At 45.2% G+C, this 22347-nt stretch overlaps 1 protein-coding gene and 1 long non-coding RNA gene across 4 annotated transcripts in view; one reads left to right on the top strand and one right to left on the bottom strand.

The window, feature by feature from the left end:
- The first annotated feature begins 201 nt into the window (after positions 1–201).
- Positions 202–11840, top strand: LOC122895877. Of its 3 annotated transcripts, none has more exons than XR_006382333.1 (5): positions 202–299; positions 3388–3490; positions 4139–4862; positions 5722–5908; positions 11218–11840. It is a non-coding gene; the product is annotated as an uncharacterized LOC122895877 (long non-coding RNA). The 3 variants fall into 3 exon arrangements; XR_006382332.1 differs by lacking the exon at positions 11218–11840 and having other exon boundaries at positions 4139–4425; positions 4769–4862; positions 5722–6053; XR_006382331.1 differs by lacking the exon at positions 11218–11840 and having other exon boundaries at positions 5722–6053.
- A 697-nt stretch (positions 11841–12537) lies between these two features.
- The window catches only part of LOC122895869 (transport and Golgi organization protein 1 homolog), an 82327-nt gene continuing 72517 nt past the window's right edge, over positions 12538–22347 (bottom strand). The window contains exons 15-16 of the mRNA XM_044233628.1: positions 13428–13581; positions 12538–12851 (exon numbers count right to left, since the gene is read on the bottom strand). Coding sequence (XP_044089563.1) covers positions 12673–12851; positions 13428–13581 — 333 coding nt within the window. The 3' untranslated portion in view covers positions 12538–12672. The remainder of the gene's footprint in view (positions 12852–13427; positions 13582–22347) is intronic.

Here is a 22347-nt window from a genome sequence, read left to right as displayed (position 1 = left end):
TTTTTCATGAAGTATATTTTTTTAACGATTTTTATTTATTTGACAGATCAAAAGTAGGCAGAGAAGCAGACAGAGAGAGAGAGAGAGAGAGAGGAGGAGCCAGACTTCCTGCTGAGCAGAGAGCCTGATTCGAGGCTCGATCCCAGGACCCTGAGATCATGACCTGAGCTGAAGGCAGAGGCTTTAACCACTGAGCCACCCAGGCACCCTCACAAAGTATATTTTTAATTAAAAATATACTTTCCATCAAGTTCGACTTTGTTTCTCCCTCTTCTCAGTAAAGATTCAAGTATTTGAAGGTAAGACTTCAGTGTTCTGTTTTCCTGATAATCTTTTCTTAATACAGCTGTTTGATGTGGTTTCCAATCCAGCAAGAATTAAATGCATTGACTTATCTCGTCTCATTAGCCCTTAACTCTTCCCAGTTGCTTTTTCTGGTTTGTAGCCCTGGTGACAACACAGGTTGAGTTGCTACCAATTGAGACAGGTGACCAGGTGAGGAACAGACTGTACAATTAGGGAGAATCAGATGAATTTACCTCTGGTTTGAAATGTTTAAGAAGCCAGTGAGGATGTGATGTGAGTATCAAGTCTGGCAGGAGTCCGTCGGCATGGCCTGGCCGGTGGGGGAAAGGTACAGGCTCACCCTCTGAGCCTGTCAGGAAGCTTGAGGCTTAGAGAAGAAGCCAAATATTGCCAGGCAAAGTGTGTGTCACAAGGGTGGTTTTAAAAGCATGTATTATGCGCCTTGAGGAGAGAGAGACTAAAGCCAGTAAGGAGTAAGTGGAAGAGGACAGGATGAAAATGGGGGGTAATGAACGGTTTATGGGCTTCGAGGACTATGATGATGAAGGAGCTGGTACATAGTAGGTCCTCAACTGCTGATGTTGAAATGATGAATACGGCATTGGTGGTATAGTAAAGGGGACCTCTGGACAGAAGAGCTCCCCCATCTGCACAGATTAAAGATCAGTTTGCCGTTTGGAGTGGAATAATAGAATTAAATGCATGTGAAAAGGTTCTGGAGTCCTGGGCCCTATTCTGGGTACTTCACATGTGCTGTCCACTTACAAGTTGAATATTTCCTCGGTGGTGGTTACCAATAATGCAGGTGGTGACATTTGCATTTTGGCCCTTCAACATCTTGTGACTTAGGCAGATGAGGAATTAGCCAGGGCCTCTGGCCACTAGGTGGTAAAGCAGAGATTGTCTCCCAAGTGTGTTTGATTCCAAGACCATGTCCACCTGAGTGTCCCACTCTGGTTCTCATGGAGAGGACTCCGGTGGGCAGCAGAAAGACACTGGAGGTCTCGGAGTACCAAAGAGGTGACACTGAGAATAATTAATTTCTCAGTATTTTTCAAGGTGTTTAGGGGGGTGGAGGTGGGGGGAAAACTGGAAGAACTTATGTTATTTTTGGGTTTTGACCTTTGTTTTTAAATTAAGTGCATTGATTTATTTGATAATGGAGGACAGAATACAAGGAAATAGAATACTTGATTTTTTCCATTTCTCCACTGATGGTGACAGCAATTTGAACTCTTCATATTTTCTATGAAGAGTGTTGTTTAGTGATAGGATACTAGGCTAAGAGCTTTTACTGTGTTTTTCCCAAAAGATTGACCTCACTGAAATGTTCTTATTTTCATATTTGTTTCCAACATTTAACGCTGCTAATTAAAACATGCTTTCTTCAGGGACCACAGTAATGCTCAAATGTTATATGCACTCATAGTGCCAGACCACACCTTTGCTGTTGATGCAGTGGGTAATTTGATTTTATTGGTTTTGGTAAGAATCTTAAGGATTGCCTTTTTGTCTTTTTGGTTAATTTAGATCAAATTTCTGAGACAATTAAGAATTTCATCAAGGTAAATGCAGAATTTGCTAAAAAAAATATCCAATTTTGAACAGAAGGTAAAATCACCCCCCCCAGCTTTATTTTTATGGTTTCACCTAGAATGGTGTCCACTTCCGGTTCACTGATTTTGCCATCTCCTCTTTGATCCTGGTGTTCCCTTTCATTCCATTCTGTACCAGGCTGAATTCAAAGGAAGCATCACAGTACTGCTTCCTTTATTTTGATGACTTAGTATGGGAGATAGGTTTTGCTGTCACCATAATTAATTTTTTGAGTTCTGAATCCTTCATTACATATTTGTGTAGATGAGTGAAGCAAAGAAAGCTGTTCAAGAAACTTTCTGTTACTTTCTTACGTTCTGTTGAAGAATGACATGGAGATGCTTTAGAGCACTAATGAAATCCTTAATGACATCATTCAAAGTGCGCATGCTCGGTTGCAGTCTGGGAGAGATTGGAATGTCATAGCATCACGACTGCTTTGTGTCTGCTGTTGTGTGTTAGACTCCACATACTGGGGAGGGAATATCTGAAGAAAAACCGAGGTGTACTATGGTAGTATCCTGCTGAACACAAGATGGAAGTTTATGGTTGGCCGGTGACTGGGTGTGCCAGTAGTCCCAAGTCCTGTGAACTCACTTTCCCTTTCTTTCTTGTCCCCCTTCCATTCCCTCCTTCCTCCCCACCTCCCAGCTGAAGTCCTTTTCCAGGAGACAATATCCTGACAGTGGGGCAATTCAGATCATTGTTTTTGTTGTTCAGTGTGGCTTGTGTTCTTCTCAACTAGTACGTGGCAGGAGTTCCCTCAGGAACTATAGGAAATGCCCTGCCGCTAACTGCACTGTGTTAATGACACCATGTCCAGGAAAGATGTCTCTATGGCAATGGCCTGACCCCAGGCTTGAACTGAAAATTCAGGGCTCTCAAGAGAAACTAGACACATCAGGGAGCCCTGCTTCATCCTTAGGTGTTTTGTAGTGATGAGTTGGTCAGGCCCGGTTTTTTTCTTTTTTAAGATTTTATTTATTTATTTGATAGAGATCACAAGTAGGCAGAGAGGCAGGCAGAGAGAGAGGAGGAAGCAGGCTCCCCGATGCGGGGCTCTATCCCAGGACCCTGGGATCATGACCTGAGCCAAAGGCAGAGGCTTGAACCCACTGAGCCACCCAGGCCTGGTTTTCTACTGTAATGTAATGGTCTTATGCCATCTCTATCACCAGAGCCCGGACGGACACATAGTGCATCTCGCATGTGCTTTTTATATTTATTTGATGTACTGATGAGTAGGAATAGAGACCTGTGAAGAGAAGAGGCCTTCAGAGTTGCGGGGAAGACATGCCTGCAGGCTGAAGTTTGAGTGTTTTTAGTCACTTGGTGGGGGGCATCAATTCATCCCTGTGATGGGGTTTGTGGCTGTTGCATTTATAGGGAAGGTGAATGGGAACAGTTGAGTCCTGCCTTCAGATAACTGGGAAGAAAGAATTTCATATGGGCTACCAGGTAATAAATACTTCCTTCCCCTCTTAGGAATCTGGGACTGAAAGAATGTGAGTACACAGAAGTGGGGGAAGCAGCTCTCCGGGGCAGGGGACAAACTGAAATTGGCTGCAGAAGACAGAGGGAACTACACGTGAGTTCAGCTCCTAACATCAGTGGCTTTCACAGACCTTGCTGGATTGTTTTGTAACTGTGCAATGTTCAGACCCAGCTCACACACACTTATACACCATTGTTTAGAAGATACATATTTTCCAGATGGTCAGTTGAAGTTATTTTATTTTTTTAAAGATTTTATTTATTTGACAGAGACAGATTACAAGTAAGCAGGCTCCCCACTGAGCAAGGAGCCCAATGCGGGGCTCAATCCCTAGACCCTGAGACCATGACCTGAGCTGAAGGCAGAGGCCCAACCCACTGAGCCACCCAGGTGCCCCTGAAAATATTTTTTTAGAAATTTGTTACTAAAGATTTCCTGATCCCCAGACTGGTCAGACATTGTGGAAATGTGGTTCCCAGACATGCTTCCCCTGTAGCCCTGCAGATAAGGATATAAGGAAGAGGAGAATCAGATATTATGACGAAAGAGACTCCTTGCAGCATGAATCAGGGAGCTGTCAGGCCTGGTAAGGGGATCCTGTCAGCTCAGACCCCCACAGGCATTACCCCGTGACTACAAACTGATGTAGCAATAGCTATGAGCCCAGAGTATTTTGATAATCATATGAAACATGTCCTCTATGACTGCAAAATGTGTATGAGAGTTCACTTCTCCCGGCAGGAACGTGGGCAGATGAAAGCCCTACTGCACATTGTGCTCCACCTGACAGAAGCAGCTGTTGCTCCCAGGAACAGAATGGAAGAGAGGCAGGAACAGCCACAGCAGCCAGAGCTCCCCTCAGACCCCACCTTCTGACAGCGGGAGCCTGCCTTCTGCCTGGCGTTTCCTGAATCCTTCTGCGCCTCACGCAGACGATCCACGGCTCCCGGAGTCTCCGAGCATGGGTTCTTGACTGATGTGCCGGCTCCTTGAGACCGCTCTTCAGGAAGGTGGCCCAGGACACCTGGGTAAGAATGTTTTTCTCTGCTCAAGTCTTGTGCACACTCTGCCACAGCTGAACGTGGGTGTGTTTCTCTCCCACATCTCGGCTCCTGATCTGGAGGGTGGTGGTGGGCGGCGCAGAGCAGGGAGGTTGCCTGCTTGAAACACAACTGTAGGATTTTAACATACTTCTTCTAAGGGCGGTGTGAGGTTTTATGTTTGTTTGTTTTATTTTGTTTTGTTTTTTTATAAACTGAATATATTTTTATCCCCGGGGGCGGTGTGAGGTTTTTAAGGTGAAGCTGTTTGTTCAGTGGAGGCCTAGGTGTGGTAATTCTTAGTGAAACTGATTCATCTACATCTTCCAAGACTGGAAGAAATTCAAAGACAGAGGCCACCAGAGGCATCCAGGAGGCAGAAACCAGTCCAGGAGGACCTGACAAGGAGATCCCTCTGTGGGGAGGTAAGGAGCACATGGTGAAGTTTCTGCTGCAACATCCACACAATCAGGGAATGGGTTGTCTCACAGAGGTGACAGGACCCTTTCCTCAGATGCCCCCAGATAGCAGGGCTCTTTGCCACTCACAAGGGACAGACCCAGAGCTCAGGCCCTCTGTGGACTGTGCCCACATCCCGCCCCCCCCCCCCGCCACCTCTTTGTTACACTTAACTGGAGAGAGGACCCAAGGACAGAAAGGAGGCAGGGCCCTTTCCACCCTGACACAATGTTGAAGGCTGTTTCTTGGCAAGTTTTTCCTGGTAAGCTTTCGTGATTTGTCTTTGCAGGTAAATATTCCATCGAAAATCTGCTTTAACAAAGCAGACATTTGGAGACCCCATTTTTCTTTTCCAAAAAGTTTTTGTATTGTGAACTATAGTACCCCATTAGGGAAGTGAATTCTTGTGTAATTTCACTCCTCTGGTGTTACTTTATTAAGTAGTATCATGAGAAAACTTTACAAGTAATACCACATAGTCTCTTTAAGGTAATTTCTATTCATGAATACTTACATATTCCTGTCAGACACATAAAGCAGACGATATACAGTAAAACATTTGAATAAGCCACCCACAGCTTGTAAGACAGGACTGATACCGATACTGATGCATTCTTAATTTTTAATCTGTCCTGTGATGTTTAGTAGGAAACCCTTGTTTCATTGTTGATTTCCAACTATTTGATCTCTGACCTCTCCCACAGCTGGTTATCAAATACTTAACCAAGGCCTTCTAGAGCACTTCCTTCAGACTGAGGGGACAGGTCTCCCCCTAGTCCAGAGGGACCACCTGAGGCAAGTGGGAAACCTTCTGTCTCTCACCAGGGAACTGAGGAAGGAAGCTGTGGAAGAGGGTGGAAGACCCGGAGCGTTTTGTTGGTTTTTTCCCCACCCAGTCCCTGCAAGTGAGACTCAACTCCCATCCTTCTCTGGCCTCCATCAAATGCAGGACCTGGTGCAGCTTCCATGAGAAAGCTTAACTGTCACTCGTATGGACACAGAGATGGTCAAGGTAAATGCTGTGACCATTTACAGTGCTCTCTCCTGGCCTTGTCTATAGTTTGTGTGTCTGGGATGTATCTACTGTATTACTTACAGAAAGAAATTTTTTACAGGGAGATTTTGATGGACTAATAACTAATCAGCTGATGATCACACATAAATTTGGTATCTTTTCATTGTTGGGGGTAAAAGTGGTATCACTCAGCTAGGACCATAAGGTTTTATGCAGTCACATACTTGTAGGTGGACCTGAACTGAACATTACTTACCACCCTCACGTAACCATAGGTGTAATTCAGTCAATAGTCACAAGATACTGTAGAATTTTAGAGTAGCTTGCATATGTGCACGTAACCATACACAACAGATAAATACAGCTTCACCAAATCCCCCTCACCTGTAACATTAAAAGGTATATAAATACTTAGTGTTGTCCTGCCAAAGCCCCAAAACAGAGCTAAATGTATACAACAGATGTAAGGTTAAGCATCTAAAATTCTATGTAATTGACTGCATAATCCCAACCAATCACTTATAACACCAAGAGTATCTATCTGTAGAAACTCTAACTCCCCCTATTGAATGATCTTACCATGATAGGCCTAAACAACCAATACTTAAATTTCACAATATAAATTAATATTACAAGACATGACAGATCTTCACAAGTGATACTTGTTAGTGTAGCTTAATAAATAAAGCAAGATACTGAAAATGCCTACCTGAGTCATTAGATTTTAAAGATTTGGTCCTGGCCTTGCCATGAATTCTTAAGAAGATTACACATGCAAGCCTCCACATCCCAGTGAAAATGCTTTCCAAATCACAAATGATTAAAAGGAAAGTATACCTGCTCCTTTATATATAGTGTATACTGGTATACACTATACAAGTAGCTTACAATGCCTTCCTCAAGCAACCCCCACAGGATACAGCAGTGATAAACTAGGCCATAAGTGAAAGTTCAACTAAGCTATGTTAAGACGGGGCTGGTGGATTTCGTGCCTGCCACTGCAGCCTTCTGATTAACCCAGATGAATAGGCTATAGTGTAAAATGTGTTAAAGATATTTCCATACAAAAGGTAAGACTCAACTAAGCCCTAAGAAGCTACAATTACCATGAAAATAAGGTAAGAAAGCGACTCTAATAATTTTGACTACACAGTAACTAAAACCCAAACTAGGATCAGATCCCTCACTATGCTTAGCCTTATGCGTAAGTAATTCACTCAGTAAAATCATTCACCAGAGAATTACTAGCAACAGCTGAAGACTCAATGGACTTGGCAGTGCTTTATACCCCCTTAGAGGAGCCCATTTTATAATTGATAAAGCTCTATAAACCCACCACCCCTTGCTAATTCAGTCCATATACTGCCATCTCCAGCAAACCCTTAAAAAGGAAAAGCAGCAAGCACAAACTTTACACAGAAAACAGGTCAAGATATAAACCCATGGGATGGGAAGAAATGGGCTACCATCTCTACGTAAGAACACAACAGCCCCGGAAGTTTTTATGAAACTAAAAACCAAGGGAGGATTTAGTAGTAAATTAAGAATAGAGAGCTTAATTGAAGGGGGCCACGAAGCACACACACACACTGCCCATAACCCTCCTCAAGTCACAGAACCTAAATGTCACATATTAAAAGCACTAAAACACAAGAGGAGACAAGTTATAACGGGGGAGCATACTGGAAACTGTGCTTGGATAAACCAAAGTGTAGCTTAAATAAAGCATCCGGCTTACACCCCAAAGAGTTCCTATAAAGATGACCACTTTGAACCAAAGGTCGCCCAAAAAACTATAAATCACCACCACACAGTCAAACATTATTATAAAAATATAAGAGACACAAATTTTAATTGGAGCTATAAGAAAGGACCATAAGGGAACGATGAAAGAAAAAATAAAGTACTAAAGAGCAAAGATTAATCCTTTTACGTTTTGCATAATGACTTAGCTAGATTAACTTAAAGAGAGCTTGAGCTAAGCTCCCTGAAACCAGAGGACATACATGTGAAGAATCCACTGGGATGAGCTCATCTATGTTGCAAAATAGTGAGATTTGTAGGTAGAGGTGAAAAGCCTAACGAACCTGGTGATAGCTGGTTCCCTAGAAAAGAATATTAGTTCAACTTTACATTTATGTAAAAAGCCTAAAAACTCTAAAATGTAATCTAAAAAGGTAAAGCTTTTTATTTTTTGGTGACTAACATAAAGAAAGGAAAAAAGGATACAGCCATCATAGGCTTAAAAGCAGTCATCAATTAATTCAAACTAAATAAAATATCAAAAATATTTAACTTCTAATATAACACTTAATCTGTTAATAGGAGAAGCAATAACACTAACATGAGTAACGAGAATTATTTCTACTTGCATAAGCTTATATCAGAGCAGATAACTGGCTAATAAAAGAAAACCAATCTAAAATCACTTCAGACTATTAATCTGACACAGGCATGCAATTAAGGAAAGGTTAAAAGGAAAAAAGGAACTCGGCAAACACAAACCCTGTTTACCAAAAACATAACGTCTAGCATTTCCAGTACTGGAGGCACTGCCTGCCCACTGCCACTCACCAAACGGCCGCAGGACCCTGACCTTGCAGAGGGGGCATACGCATTTGTTCTCTGAGTAAGGCATCGTATGAACGGCCACATGAGGAGTGAACTGTCTCTTCCTTCCAATCCTCTTGAGTTCCAATCAGTGCAACCCCCCTTCTCATGAAGAGGTGAGGATAAAAAAACAATAAGCCCAGAAGACCCTTTGGAACTCAAGTCCAGACAATTCCTCAATCTAACTGACCAGGGAAAACAAACTTTTATATGGGTTAGCAGTTTAGGTTGGGGTGACCTTGGAGAACAAAATAAAGTCCAAGTGATATAAACCTAGACTCGCCAGTCAAAATACCTTATTTGTTGATCAAAAAAATTTTGATCAGTGGAACAAGTTACCCTGTGGACAAGAGCAGTCTCCTTTGGGAGGTCATACTGATGTTCGATCAGGACATCCTAATGGTGCGGCAGCTGTTAAGGGCTTGTTTGGTCAACAACTGTTGTCCGGTGGGATCTGAGTTCAGACTGGACTCTTCCAGGTCACTTTCTAGCTACTAAATTATTTCTTCCATTTTGAAATGACAAAAGAAAATTCTAGCGCCTTAGACTAATAGATGCTATTACCTTAATCTCACCAGCTGACTTTAAATCACACCAAAGAGAAGGGCTTGTTAGGGGGGATGGAGCCTGGTAATTACATAAAACTTAACCCTTTATTCCCAGAGGTTCAATTCAACTCCCTAACATTATGTATATAATCAACATTCTCTCACTAATCATTCCTATCCTTCTCACTGTGGCCTTCTTAACCCTAGTAGACTGAAAAGTGTGAGGGTATATACAACTTTGTAAAGGACCAAATATTGGAGGCCTGTGGGGAGATACTAGGAGAGGCAAAGCACAGGGGAGAGGATGGGCAGGGAAAGCATTCAGTCCACCAGGCAGAAAACATTCAGACCTTTACTAAATAGAAACTCTAAGGAGCCTGGCTGTTAATGTTTAGGGAGGTCTTCAGATTACAAAATAATTGTCATGTAAGGCAAATAGATTTTGGGATGGTACAATATGACCTTCTGTTTTCCCAAATGCTCTTTGCCTCCCATAGTGTATCTGAGGCCTTGGATGAATATTTGAGTGTGTGGCCACCTCTGCGAGTCTATATGTAATAGAAAATAATTGTCTTCACATCTCACATATAAAGCTCTGATTGCACAGTTCTCATAACTATCTTTTACTTCATTGCACCTAGAACCTGAAATTTAATAGAAAAGGGGGGGGGCCTTTGCCTTGTCTTTGAAATGAGAATGGCCGCTACCTGGGCTGAGGTGATACACTCTTAGTGCATTTTGTGGACTTAAGTGAACATCTTTTGACGCTCTTCTGCATGGAGCTATTTTCATTTAAACAGAACAGTGAATGGTCAGAGCCCATGTATTATGCATATTACTTTCTTTAGGGAAAGGATTAAAGGGAGAAAGGGCAACATGTGAGCAAAGTGGGAAAGGGGAGAAGGTGAGGGAGAGAGAGAATCCCAGAGAAGCTCCACACTCAGCACCAAGGCCGGCTTGCAGCTCAATCTCAGAACCTCGAGATCATGACCTAAGCAGGAATCAAGATTCTGCTGCTTCACCTGCTGCCCATGAGCCCCTGCAGGTTCTTTATGGACTTCAACTCCTATTGCTCAAGTGACCTCAGAATCCAGTATGCTGCCCCTTTCACAGATAACAAAGCTGAGGTCCTGAGAAGGCCCCACTGAGAACTGGTATTTAAGCTGAGAAATCTGGAACACAGGCAAATCCGAAGGATACGAGGACTAAAGTCCCGGGGGAGGTGCACAGCTGCAGGCAGGGTGGTGACACAGATACAGAGGCCTGGTGACAGGGCTCCAGCTAGGGTGGCTCCTGGTCAACCCTGACTCCCCCACTAACGGTCTGACTCTGGCTGAGGCCAAGGCAGCCCCTCTGCTGACCTCGGTCCCGTGTTCAGTTTTTCTCACTGGGGGCCATAAACTCTGACCCACGCCATAGAAAAGACAAGCTTCTCCCCCTGGAAGTGACTGAGCAACATTCCAACGAACCTTCTACACCTGCCTCTGGCATCTGCCACTGTTTCTCGTTCTCACCTCCCTGACCAGACAAGAGCGTTTCCCACAAGTTTCCAGACTGCAGAGGACAAAGGCAGACCCCTACCCTAATGATCCATGAAGGGACCACAGCCCTGTGTCAGGCATTTATACAACGAATGGACTGACAGCTCAAACCCTACACGCCGCAGATGAAGCGAGAGGCGTTTCATCCCTCCCAGAACAACAAAGGCGGATGCTGGACATGCACGACGGTAAGAGACAGACGTCTGCCATTGTGCGACAGAGACACTTCCTTCCCAACAATGGCACCTGCCCGCTGCTCAGTGTGTGCAAAGAGCATGGCACACGCATGTGTGTCCTGAGGAACTTCAGCATCTTCAAAGGGCCCCCAGCCCGGTTTCCCCTTGAATGTCAAGCCCTGAGCACAAACTCTGCCTTTGCTCCACTGACTCACTAAGAAAGCAGAAGACAATTCTGGTTTGTTTATATGTCAACTCGTATGGTTAATATCCTCTTACCTGTGGTGTAGGTGCGGGGCCACGACCCAGAGACCCCTGGGTGGGTGGGGCGGTACGTGCCCAAGGGCCTCACGATGGTGATGAAGGGAGATCCGTGGAGCTCGGTGTCCACAGTGCACAGGGCATAGGAGCAGATCTTCTCACATCCATAGGTTCTGAGGAACAGAAGTCAAAGGTGTTGCTATGGCCGACGGAAGGAGAACACGCACCAACCTGAACCCCAGAGAAGCAGGTGTCAGCACCCGGCCCCCGCTCACCCTGACATCTGGGAGAGCAGAGCACCAGCGCCACAAAAGCTTGCCCCCGACTTGGTGCCACCCCGTCGGGGAACAGGGAAGGAAAGAACGTAGTGTCGCTCCACATCACCATCCATCTCTGAGAAAGCGGGATGTCAAGTCATCTTCTACCAGTTGACCAGACGCCACAAGAAAGAACCCATAAGCAGAGTATTCTAGACAGGCAGGTATCTGTGTTCAGGAACATTCTGCCCCCCTCGTCCAGCACGGCTCAAGTGGCTTGTCATGTCTACTCAGTGAGAACAAACACCACGACAAGTACTAGGAAGCCCAGTGCACACACGTGGAATCGCAGCCCCTCATGAGTCAAAATTCTGCCCCTCAGCCCCTGCCGCACCATCTGCTTCCCTCCCTGACAGAGGGGTCTTCTACTCTCCACAAGGACTGTCCATGGCAACAGCACCACCAGGAGATGGGAGTGTCTGGAGTCCTACAGCGGACCCGGAAGAGTGATTTCTGAGAGAAGCACGACCCCCACGAGTGAGCGAGACCAGCTCTGTGGATCCGCGTCCCCGACTTTCGGACACTCCTTAGCTCAGGCGCAGAGCAAATGCGTAGTCCTTGGTGCTGAGAACCACGGAGGGGCTGATTCACCAACCCCAAATGCAAACTGGTGTGTCTGGAGAGCGCATGACGCTCCCAGGATGGGTCGGGAGAGACGCTATGAGCTGGCACAGCCACCAGACCCCATCTGAACCCGCTCTGGGGAGCACAAGTGAAACCCGTGTGAGGGGTGGGCCCTGAGGGGAGTCACCGGGATTCCCGCTTCAGGGCTGATGCACCAGGGGGCGTTTTCTATGACACACCTGCACCTGGCGGCGGGCACCATCATCTCACCCAGGGGCCAACTGGAGGGATTCCAGCTCACGTCTTTGTCTGCACAATTGGAAAGCAGAGGAGGTCTCACAACTCACCTTCTCCACCAACACTCAAGCTGCCCAAAGCACGTGGCACAAAGTGCGAGGCACAGCATGGTTTTTCCCGTTTTCTGTCTGTGAGGATTACCACAGGCACCCTCCCAGGTTCGTCTCCTGACCCCAAACCAACAGTGCTCCTGCTCCCATGGGAAAACAGACTTTTAAGGAGTCAGCCAGACTGGTCGACTTCACTGGGGAGTGAGATGTCACCTGCCTCAAGTTATTTACACACACACACACACACACGAGGCCAATGCCCTCTGTCCTTCACCTCTAAGCACCTGGGGCTTCAGGAGGCTCCACCTAAGGTGATGATCTGGAAATAGAGAAGCCTGTAAGCTCTGCATGAAGGATTGAGTATATCGTAGGATCTGTGTGTGATGGTGTTTACCTTTCAAAATGCCAACAGACACAAGGTGAGAAGATGGTGCTGCCCAGAGAGGAACAGGACTCCAGAAATGGGTACAACTGAAAACACCCCTGTACTTGCTTGGTTCTCCTCTGGGACCTTCTTGGGCACAGCGCTGCTATTGTCCCCTTGAGCTCCACAGGCTTCTGAGTGGAAAGGAAGCCCTAGTAGAGATGGAGGTGGACTCAGACTGGCCATGACCACGTAAGATTCAAGCCAACCCTCTCCCCCTGCCCCAGACTATTCCATGCTCTCCCTCTGGAAGGTCCTTCCTGTTTCTCACAGGACTCCCCTGACCCCTGTGGATGAAGGAGGGAACAGTCCCTCACCCTCACATGTACGACCACTCTGCCTGGGAACAAATGTTTCCAGAACTAATCTATAACGCAGGACAACTGGGGCCTCCACACATGAGGATGATGTGAAGGTTGTGCTTCATCCAGCCCAGAGCCCAAAACCTCGTGTCTGCGCAGTGCAGCTGGGCAATGCTTCTGTGTCTGTCCTCTGCGAGATGTCACCTTTCTTCTCCATGGCAGACACCTGCTGCCCAGTTCTGGGCGGTGGCCCAGACAGTCCATGAGATGGACGTCCACACAAAGCGGAGGAATGTGACCATGTCCTCACTCGGGCTTAGCTTTGCTTTGCAAAGCCCTGTGGTACCACCTCTGCATCCTCTCACCGACGGAAGTGGCTAAACTGTGAATGTGCTTTATGGATCACATCAATTCAGATCATCTCACCGTGTGGTGGAGGAACGCGATGGGGCCGAGGCCCCCAGGTCTCCCAGTGTGGAGCTGGAGGAGGAGGAGGAAAGCCTGGTATATTCTGCCCCATGTGGTAGGGCATACGAAGGGGCCCTGGGCAATGAGGAAACACTCCCACACCTGTACCGACCTGCACAACAGACAAGAAAATATTTTAGTAAAACAGACAAAAGTTGAAACACCAAGAGAAGAAACCAAAGCAAAGAGCTCTCAGCACGCGGCTTCTTCCGGAGAGCTGCATCTGCTGCAAAACTGACCTGCCCCTCCCAGCTGGCGCCAGTACAAAGACGGGGGAGAGGGCAGTGGCTGTCACAGGAATAGACTGTCACAGAACATCACTGCCCAGGTCTGCCTACGTTCACCAGGAAGAAGTAGTGTCTTAAAGATGAAAAAGGATCACTGCAAACTAGTACGGCGGAACATTCCAGACACGGGGGCATCCACATCCAGGTCAACATGCCACCTTCCTCCTCATCAACCTCCAGACCAGCCAGAAGGCTTCACTGGGTAGTTAGGGATCCTCATTCCATGAGTGTGCACTGTGGGCAGGCAGGGGTGCACACACACGCGCACACACACACAGGCACATACATCACAATGCATGTGGCTCGCACCCTGTCATCCTTCTCCTCTAAGCACCCGTGGCTTTGGGAGGGATCCCTCATGGAGAAAAACCTGTTGGGCTCCAGGTGAAGAGCTTGTATTTTGGAAGGTGAACAATGCCACAGACAAACTGCAGGAGCCACCCAATAGAATCAAGGCCAGATGCTGCTCAGAAAGGGACATTTTCCAGAACATCTGGAAAAGGCCACCATGGTTACCCATCTCTGGGTCTCAGTTACTCTCAGTGCCGTCATTCCCAATGGGAGCCCCACCAGCTTCAGCATCAGACCAACGCCTGAGAATGGATGCAGGTGGATTCAGACGGGCACTGACTGTGCGGAATTCACATCAGCCCTCCAAACCCACCCCCGCCACGTTCCTCTCTCCCATTCTCGGGTCCCTTCTCAGACGGAGCATTTCCCACAAGTCTCTGTTGACCCCTGAGGAAAGGGAGAGACTCACCCCTCCCTCTCAAGGAAGGGACCACTGCCCCCAGACTTGTCTCAGGTGTTTTCATAGCTAAGGGAACAGCAGTAGAGGGCTCCCAGCTCAACCTGCTAAAAAGTGACTAACACCTCAACATGAACAGCACGCAATCTTTTCTCAGGCCGTAGGTTGATGGCTCTATCTTTCAGTCTATAGATGAGATCTAACGTGTAACTGGCCACTACATAAATATTTTTAAAAGAAATGGGCTACAACAGTCATGAACAAAAAAGAAAAGAAAAGAAAATGAGCAGTAAAGCTGAGGCATTATACCAATAACATTAAAGGAGTAAAATGCAAAAATTTCATTGATGAATGTAGTACTGTAGATTATAAATAAAAATAAAGGAACCACTATAAAGGATAAATGTATTTTTTCTCAAATAGTTCTTTTTTCCCCAAAAGGCTTGGCCACTGAGTCAAAGTGGGACTGGAGCTCGGGCTCCCAACTCGTCCAGGCTCAGCTCTTCTGGAGGTGGTGCGGGGGTTGGCAGGGTCTGTAGTTGGGGAGGGGCGTGAGCTCCACCTGTCCCTGGTTAAGTGTCCTGCTGCCTGGGGACATATGAGGAAACCACCCTCCTGTCACCCCTTCGGACAACCTGCAGGCCTTAGTGCCTATGATTCTCTCCAGGACACACAGCGATCACTTCCTCTTCACAGGAAGAGGAAGGACACCGTGTGGTTTCACAGCAGAAATCAGGCTGCTGCATTTCACATCGTTCCCCCTACATTGCCGCAGAGGCTTTTGCAACTCAGGCCTTCCTGGGATCTGTTCCTGCCTCATGGATCTCTCAGGTGGCATCTCCCCATTCATCATGCATAGTCTTGAACACAGAAAAAGAATGGACATCTCTAAGAATTACAGCACCATGCCCCTTCCTAGACAGCGTAGCAATCACCCCTCCAAACACCCGTAAAAATGCACGGCAAACTCTCACACCTGTGTTTCAGGTAGGCGTTCTCCCTGCTCTGCTGCACTATCCTCCTCTCCCAATCCCGAGCCCTCATCTGTGGGAGAAAAAACACACCCATCATCGGGTGTGCCAGACTGTGCCCCAAGAGAAGACGAGGAAAAGGAAAACACTTACCCAGTTAGCCACAGCATTCCTCTCCTGGACTGCGATCTGAAAAAAGCCAGCACACCAAGAGCCCATGTTCAGGGCTCTAAGGGCCACTCCCGTCACCTGCAGGGGGCGCCAACGGGTCAGTGTGTTGGGCACAACTCAGGTCACCTGGCCTTGGAAGGTGAACTCCGCCTCTGGCAGCTGGTGCTGCATGTCTTCCACTTGTTGTCTGAGGGACAAGTGTTTTCATCAGACAAAACCCAACATTGGGTGTGATTTTCCATCATCTGCCCAAGTGACCAACCTCCTCTTATCTGACCGGATCCTGACACAGGAAACACTTTCACCTGATTATAACTGGACAGTAGGATCAAAGCTATTGTTACAGCCTTTCCTTAATCGTTTTTCTTCACCTGCAGGATCAGAATTGACATAATTTTCTTACCCATTTTCAGTCTTTCCCTCAGTTAATCACATGACAAGTGTCTTTTGTCATGAAGCTCTAGTCTCCTTGAACTTCTATCCTTGCCATGGTTCCCAGGATTGCAAAGACCATCACCATCAGATGGCACTACCATGTTTATGGGTAGGACTCATTCTAGGACCAACTGCTTTCCTCAAGATTAGGACAACTGACACCACCCCAAGGGCACTGGTGTGGAGCCAGTTTTCACAGAGTCACACCAACGCTGGGGATCAGGACATGTTTAGTAATGTAATTGTTTTCTTCCTTAGCTTTCCATGTATGTTAATTCTCTCTGGATACATCCTCTGAATTTTCGTGTATATTACTTGAGTCCTAACAATGTACAAAGATTAAAAATCCAAAGGGAACAGGGATTTCATTAGCCACTAGTAGGTAGTGTGAACTTACTTATACTTGTCCATTTCTTCTTTGGTTACCTTCAGATTTTCATTGGCATCTGACAGCTCATTCTTGGTTGCATCCAGTTCATTAATGGTCTCTTCTAGCTTCCTAAGATGGGAAAGGTATGTACATTGTCCAGTAGCCAAGGTCCTGAATTTCTGCCATTTATCCTCCCAGCACACTTGATGGCCTAGATTTGAATATCTCCCCTAAAAGTACAGATGGAGAACACAAGAGAGAAGTGAATGAAGGCCCCATTTAGGTCTAAAGAAGTATCAAACGCTGGCTGCTGCCATGTTCCCTGCAATTGGGTCTTCTCTACTTAAGTTCATTCATCATATCACCAAATAACATTGCACTTTGTGCCCTCTCAGAGTTGGTCTTTGGTGAAGGCTCACTTCAGGGCAAAGTGAAAAACTAAGCCTGACCAACTATAGCCATTAGGATGAAGCAGGGGCCCATGATTAGTCTCACACTTCAGTGGGGAGCCCTGATCCTCAGACCAAGTTTGTGCCTGACAGAGACAGTGAGCCTGAAAGGAACCTTCAAGAATATGGCTTCACTGACATGGAAACTCACTCCCACACATCTCCAGGCTTTAGAAGTACAATCTGCACCTCCACTTCTGAGGATCCTGGTGCAGGAAAAGGCAATCTTAGTGCCAACAATATGCCCTGAAGTCTAAAATGATGTGAACTGTCACATACTCATGCTGTTATCTCCAGGAAACATATTTCAGATGGAAGACTATCAACTGCATTGAGTCAACCTACTTGACCTAGACCAAGTTCATTGATAATGAAGGCAGCGAACAGCATTGCTTAGAAAGGATTGGTTTGCTGTGCTGCCCTCAGACTCTTTTGTTCATGGTGTTGATTTAAATAGTTCCAACATGACACTGTCAAGAATCACATGCAAAAAGTCCCTTTAAAACGGACAAAGTTCTAGAAAAAGAACACAAGCATTTGCATCTGGTCTCTCAGGCAAATCTTCAGCAAATGTTTTCTGCAGCAGCTGTAATATAGTGGTTTGGTTGTAAGGTGCTAAAGAGAGAAAGGTGGTCAGGTCACTCTACCTGCCCCAAGAAGAACTTAACAATGAACAGAACCCAGGTGCCTGTGAGAGAGAGCAGCCCCTCCCCCCAGAGTGGGAAGGAATAACACAAAGCTGAGTCTTCAGGGGACAGTTTTGCTTTTCAACATGAATGAGGGACGCTAAAGTCCTGATCTTCTCCTGAGGAAAAAAAGCAGTGGACAAGGGAGGAAACTTGTGAGTGAATGCTCCCAATTTCTAAAGAGCACATGAAGAAACATGAGAACCAGATGGAGAAGGAGGAAGCCTAGGAGAAAGCCAGCCTGGCAGTGGGAGCCAATCTCCCCAGGACACATTAGTGAATTCTGAAACAGGCAAGTGAAGTTCAAAAACTGAACGAGTTTATGAGTACAGGCTTAGAAGGAAACAAGTGAAGTTCAGCCCTAGTGAAACTGCAGGCTTTGGTTCGGAACTGGGAGAGTTACAGCCAAAAAAAATCAGGTAGACATGAAATATCTGACTTACTTAGGATTTGGGCTGCAGGGAGTGATCTCAGTTGTACACTGGATGAAGGGACCCAGTATTGCTGAAGCCCCAATGCATTTTCCACAAAGAAACTCTCCTTGTTTCTGCAAGAGAATTCAGTGTTTGTACCCACATTCTCGAACCACGTCTCATACTGAACAAGAAATGGACCTGATTCAGGGGGATAAGAACATGGGATGAGACTAAAACTGAAAGGACAATGTAGACCCAGAGAGGATCCAAGTATCAAAGTGATTAATGTTGGTACCTTTCCTTTTCCACCCCAATGAATCACACAACAATGTGTGACAAGTAGTTAGAAAGGAAAATGAGGCTTACACAAACCAGGTAGGAAGTCTAATTCTATAGAATGCATTTGGCAAAAATACTCTAGGACCCAATTCTAAAAGAAATACAATTATCTAGACTGGCTGCCATATACATTCAAACAACGGTATTTGTGACAATTGACACAGGAACAGCTACTCCTCTGCAGCCACTTTTCTTTGTTCACAGAAATCCATTGGATCCATTACCGTCTGTGGAATACTTCATCCAACAATGGAAGAATATACATTCTTCTCAAGCTCACATGGAAGATTCACTGACATAGGCCATATTGGGGGCCATAAGATACATCTGAACAACCAAGGGAACAGAAATCTCAGAAAGCATGTTCTCAGACCACAAATGACTCAAAGTAGACTCAAGAACAGAAAGCTGGAGAATGAGAAAAATAAATGGAAACTAACACACTTCTAAGAAAACACGGGTTGGAGGGAGGTGGGCGGATGGATGGGTGAAAGAGGCGAAGGGCACTAAGTGTACACTTATTGTGATGAGCTCTGAGAAATATATAGAATTGCTGAGTCATGTTGTGCACATGGAACTAATATACTGTTGGTCAATTGTGCTTGAACTTCAAAAAAAAAAAAGGGAACATGGATCACAGGAGGCCCATCGACAGAAATTTAAGCTTTTTCAGTATAAGTGATAATTGAAAATATTAAAGGAAAATGTGTAGTACTGAACACATATAAAAGGTTCAGTGACTATAAATTTTTATGCTTATTTGTGAATAAAATTACATAAGTTACTTTAGTATACTTACAGCAAGGATGGTTCTCCTGCTGTAAAATGAAAGACACAAATTCTCAAGGAGGTAGTAATAACGGAAAGGTTCTTCAGAACTCCAGTCCCATCAGGGCCAAGAGGGAAATGGTCGGGCATGAAAAGGACAAGGTAAAATACCATTTGAGATAATGGGGAATCTTGAAGACATTTACTGTGTATCTGTCACAAAGAATCAACTTTACAAACCCTCAACCGGCCTCCAGGAGGCAAGCATACCTCTCAACTACCTCCTCCTGGAGGAGAAGGAGCACAGAGGGATGACCAAGGAGCTGGGGCAAACTTTGGGGAGTTTTGTGTTTATCATCTTACCATGGTGATGGTTTTCTTGTTGCTTACCTATGTCCAATATCAACAAACAGTATCCTTTGAAAAAGATGTTGTGATCACATATACATTATAACACACTGAAGCTGTAGGAAAAAATCTAATAGACAAATATTAAGAGATTTTATTTTGCCTGTAAGCACATTGCAAATATTTTCATATAGCTAACAGAACTTAAAAATTTATAAGCCAACTTGAAATAGACAAATCAATGTAAACTTAGAGTAGGTAGGAAGTCAGTGACTTCTATTGTACATCCAAGAAGAACCTGGAAAAACTCCTTTGGAACATTTCCAAAAATACACCCAAAATTTATGGAAGAATGAGAGAAAGCATAAATAAATGTATAAGAGATACAAATGAGCATGTTCTATGGACAGATGTTTAAAGATAAGGACAAAGTGAGAGAGATAAAGAGGCTGCTATTAGAAAAATATGAGATTATTATTCCAACAAAAATAAATTCTAATTATTGTTTACTTTCTGAAAATAGATTTTTCTTCAGTGCTCACTTTACTTGTGAATTACAGTTCAAAATATCAGATACCTGAAGTACACAAAGATTTGCATAATCAGGTGATCTTGAATATTTTGATGATATATATGAGATTTTTAGTTACTTGAACAGCTATCTCCAAATAGCAAATAAAAGAAATTTATGTTCCTGGGGTGCCTGGGTGGCTCAGTGGGTTAAACCCTCTGCCTTCGGCTCAGGTCATTATCTCAGGGTCCTGGGATCGAACCCCACATCAGGCTCTCTGCTCAGCAGGGAGCCTGCTTCCTCCTCTCTCTCTCTCTCTCTCTGCCTGCCTCTCTGACTACTTGTAATCTCTATCAAATAAAAAAGTAAAATCTTTAAAAAAATTTTATGTTCCTATGTTGTACTATTGTACCTAAATCAAGGAATAGCAACTCTGAAATTTGACTTCTAAAAGAATACAAAATTCTTGGATATGGACACCAAAACAAAGAACATATCATTTAAAAAATGCTAGAATTAGAAGTATTTCAGGAGAAAAGACACTAACAATGCAATTCATACTGATTCACACCAAGCTTGAATTTTGTGGACACACTCCTCTGTAGAAAGGAGCTCCTGAAATATGTAACATTTTCCCCTTCAGCCCACGCGGCTGAGGTCAGGGAAATGTGTGCTAGCGGGAAACATACACTGCCTTTGAACAGCCACTGTCTGAAAGAGAGCAGTAGCTGTCAGACAATGGTTGATCATGGGTATCAAAGGCACAAGAGACAGAGGCCATCTTGTCACGAAAGTAAAACATGCCCAGCTGTGGGCACTTGGTACATCTGGCAGCTGTCTGGATGCTGATACCAGTAGTTGACTCTTAATTAGATCATATCCAGTGGGTCCCAAAACACTAGGTTCTCACAGACTGTGGCCATGAGCAGGTGGAGGTGACTCGTTAGTTTATACAAGAGACCAGGGATGACAGGGTGAGAAAGCTGAACAGATCCATGAGATGCAGCCTAGGTAGAGGGGAATAATTCCAATCAAGACGACCAAGAAATTCCCTCTGCTGAAGACTCAAAAGAAACAGAATTGAGTCTGTTTTGACGAGGTATTCATGTGGGATGACTTTGCCTCAGTTCAAGGATCCTTCCAAACTAATGGCACTTTCTAGATCCCTACGAATCTGGTGCCAGTCAATCTAAAGAAGTCTACTTAATTCTAGGGGTGTTCCCTATCTGTCTATCAGTGTGACTCTCTCTCTCCTGGGGATATGGTGTTTCACTTTTTTTTTTCAATATTTTATTTATTTATTTGACAGAGAGAAAGATCACAAGTAGGCAGAGAGGCAGGCAGAGAGAGAGGGGGAAGCAGGCTCCCCACTGAGCAGAGAGCCTGATGCGGGGCTCGATCCCAGGACCCTGAGATCATGACCCGAGCTGAACACAGAGGCCCAACCCAGTGAGCCACCCAGGCGCCCCGGTGTTTCACTTTTTAATGACAAAATAAGATATTCATACTGGAAACCATTAATTTCTTTATATTTGGACAGTTAAGGACATTCAGGACCTTTTTACTTTGGGGAAATCAACACTCTGCACATACGTGGCCAAAGAAAGTACAGCAACTCCTTCATTTCCTGATCACATGACTCCTAGGGGTTCTCCTGTGACAAATGTCCCAGCAGGATGTGGTCACTTAGTGTCTACTGGGCTTCTCAGGTCTCCCATGGACCTGGTGGGACACAGACACACAGTCCTTTGGGACAGCCTCCAAGACCAGAAGAAAAGGGCTGACTCAGAAGTTGTTAAAAGTCAACAAACTAGGAAGCACAGAGCACAAAGGACATTACACAGTTTAACACTCTACTCCCAGCACCAGTGCTTAAGCTAGCACCGTTCCCAGGGCCACCAAACCGGACTAGTATGGACAATGTGCTGATCGCTCAAACCACACAATAAGAGGATCCTACACTTACAAGGCTTCAAGCAGGAGCTTGACCAGGCTTTCAGGAGCCACTCTAATACCCATAGCTCCTTTAAGTTAGAGTTCCTGACATTTAAAAAATTTTTTTCTTTATACATATGACAGAGTGAGAGAGCACAAGCAGAGGCAACAGTAGAGGAAGAAGGAGGAGGAGGCTCCCTGCCAAGCAGAGAGCCCAATACAGGCCTTGGTCCCAGGAGCCTGGGATCATAACCTGAGCCAAAGGCAGATGCTTAAGTCATCTGAGCCAGGGGCCTTGAGTTACTGACATTGTTAAAGATAATTTTAATGAGATATAAGGTACATATCATTCAAGCCCCCTATTTAGGACAAAGAGCTCAATGGATTTTTGTATCTTCACAAATCCTTCCTTCTTGACACTCTAAACCTAGGATATTCAGGTTT

This window comes from Neovison vison, chromosome 14 (assembly GCF_020171115.1).
Source record: "Neovison vison isolate M4711 chromosome 14, ASM_NN_V1, whole genome shotgun sequence".
Lineage (NCBI taxonomy): Eukaryota > Metazoa > Chordata > Mammalia > Carnivora > Mustelidae > Neogale > Neogale vison.
The sequence above is the reverse complement of the archived record's forward strand: the minus strand, read 5'-3'. Positions and strand labels throughout refer to the sequence as shown.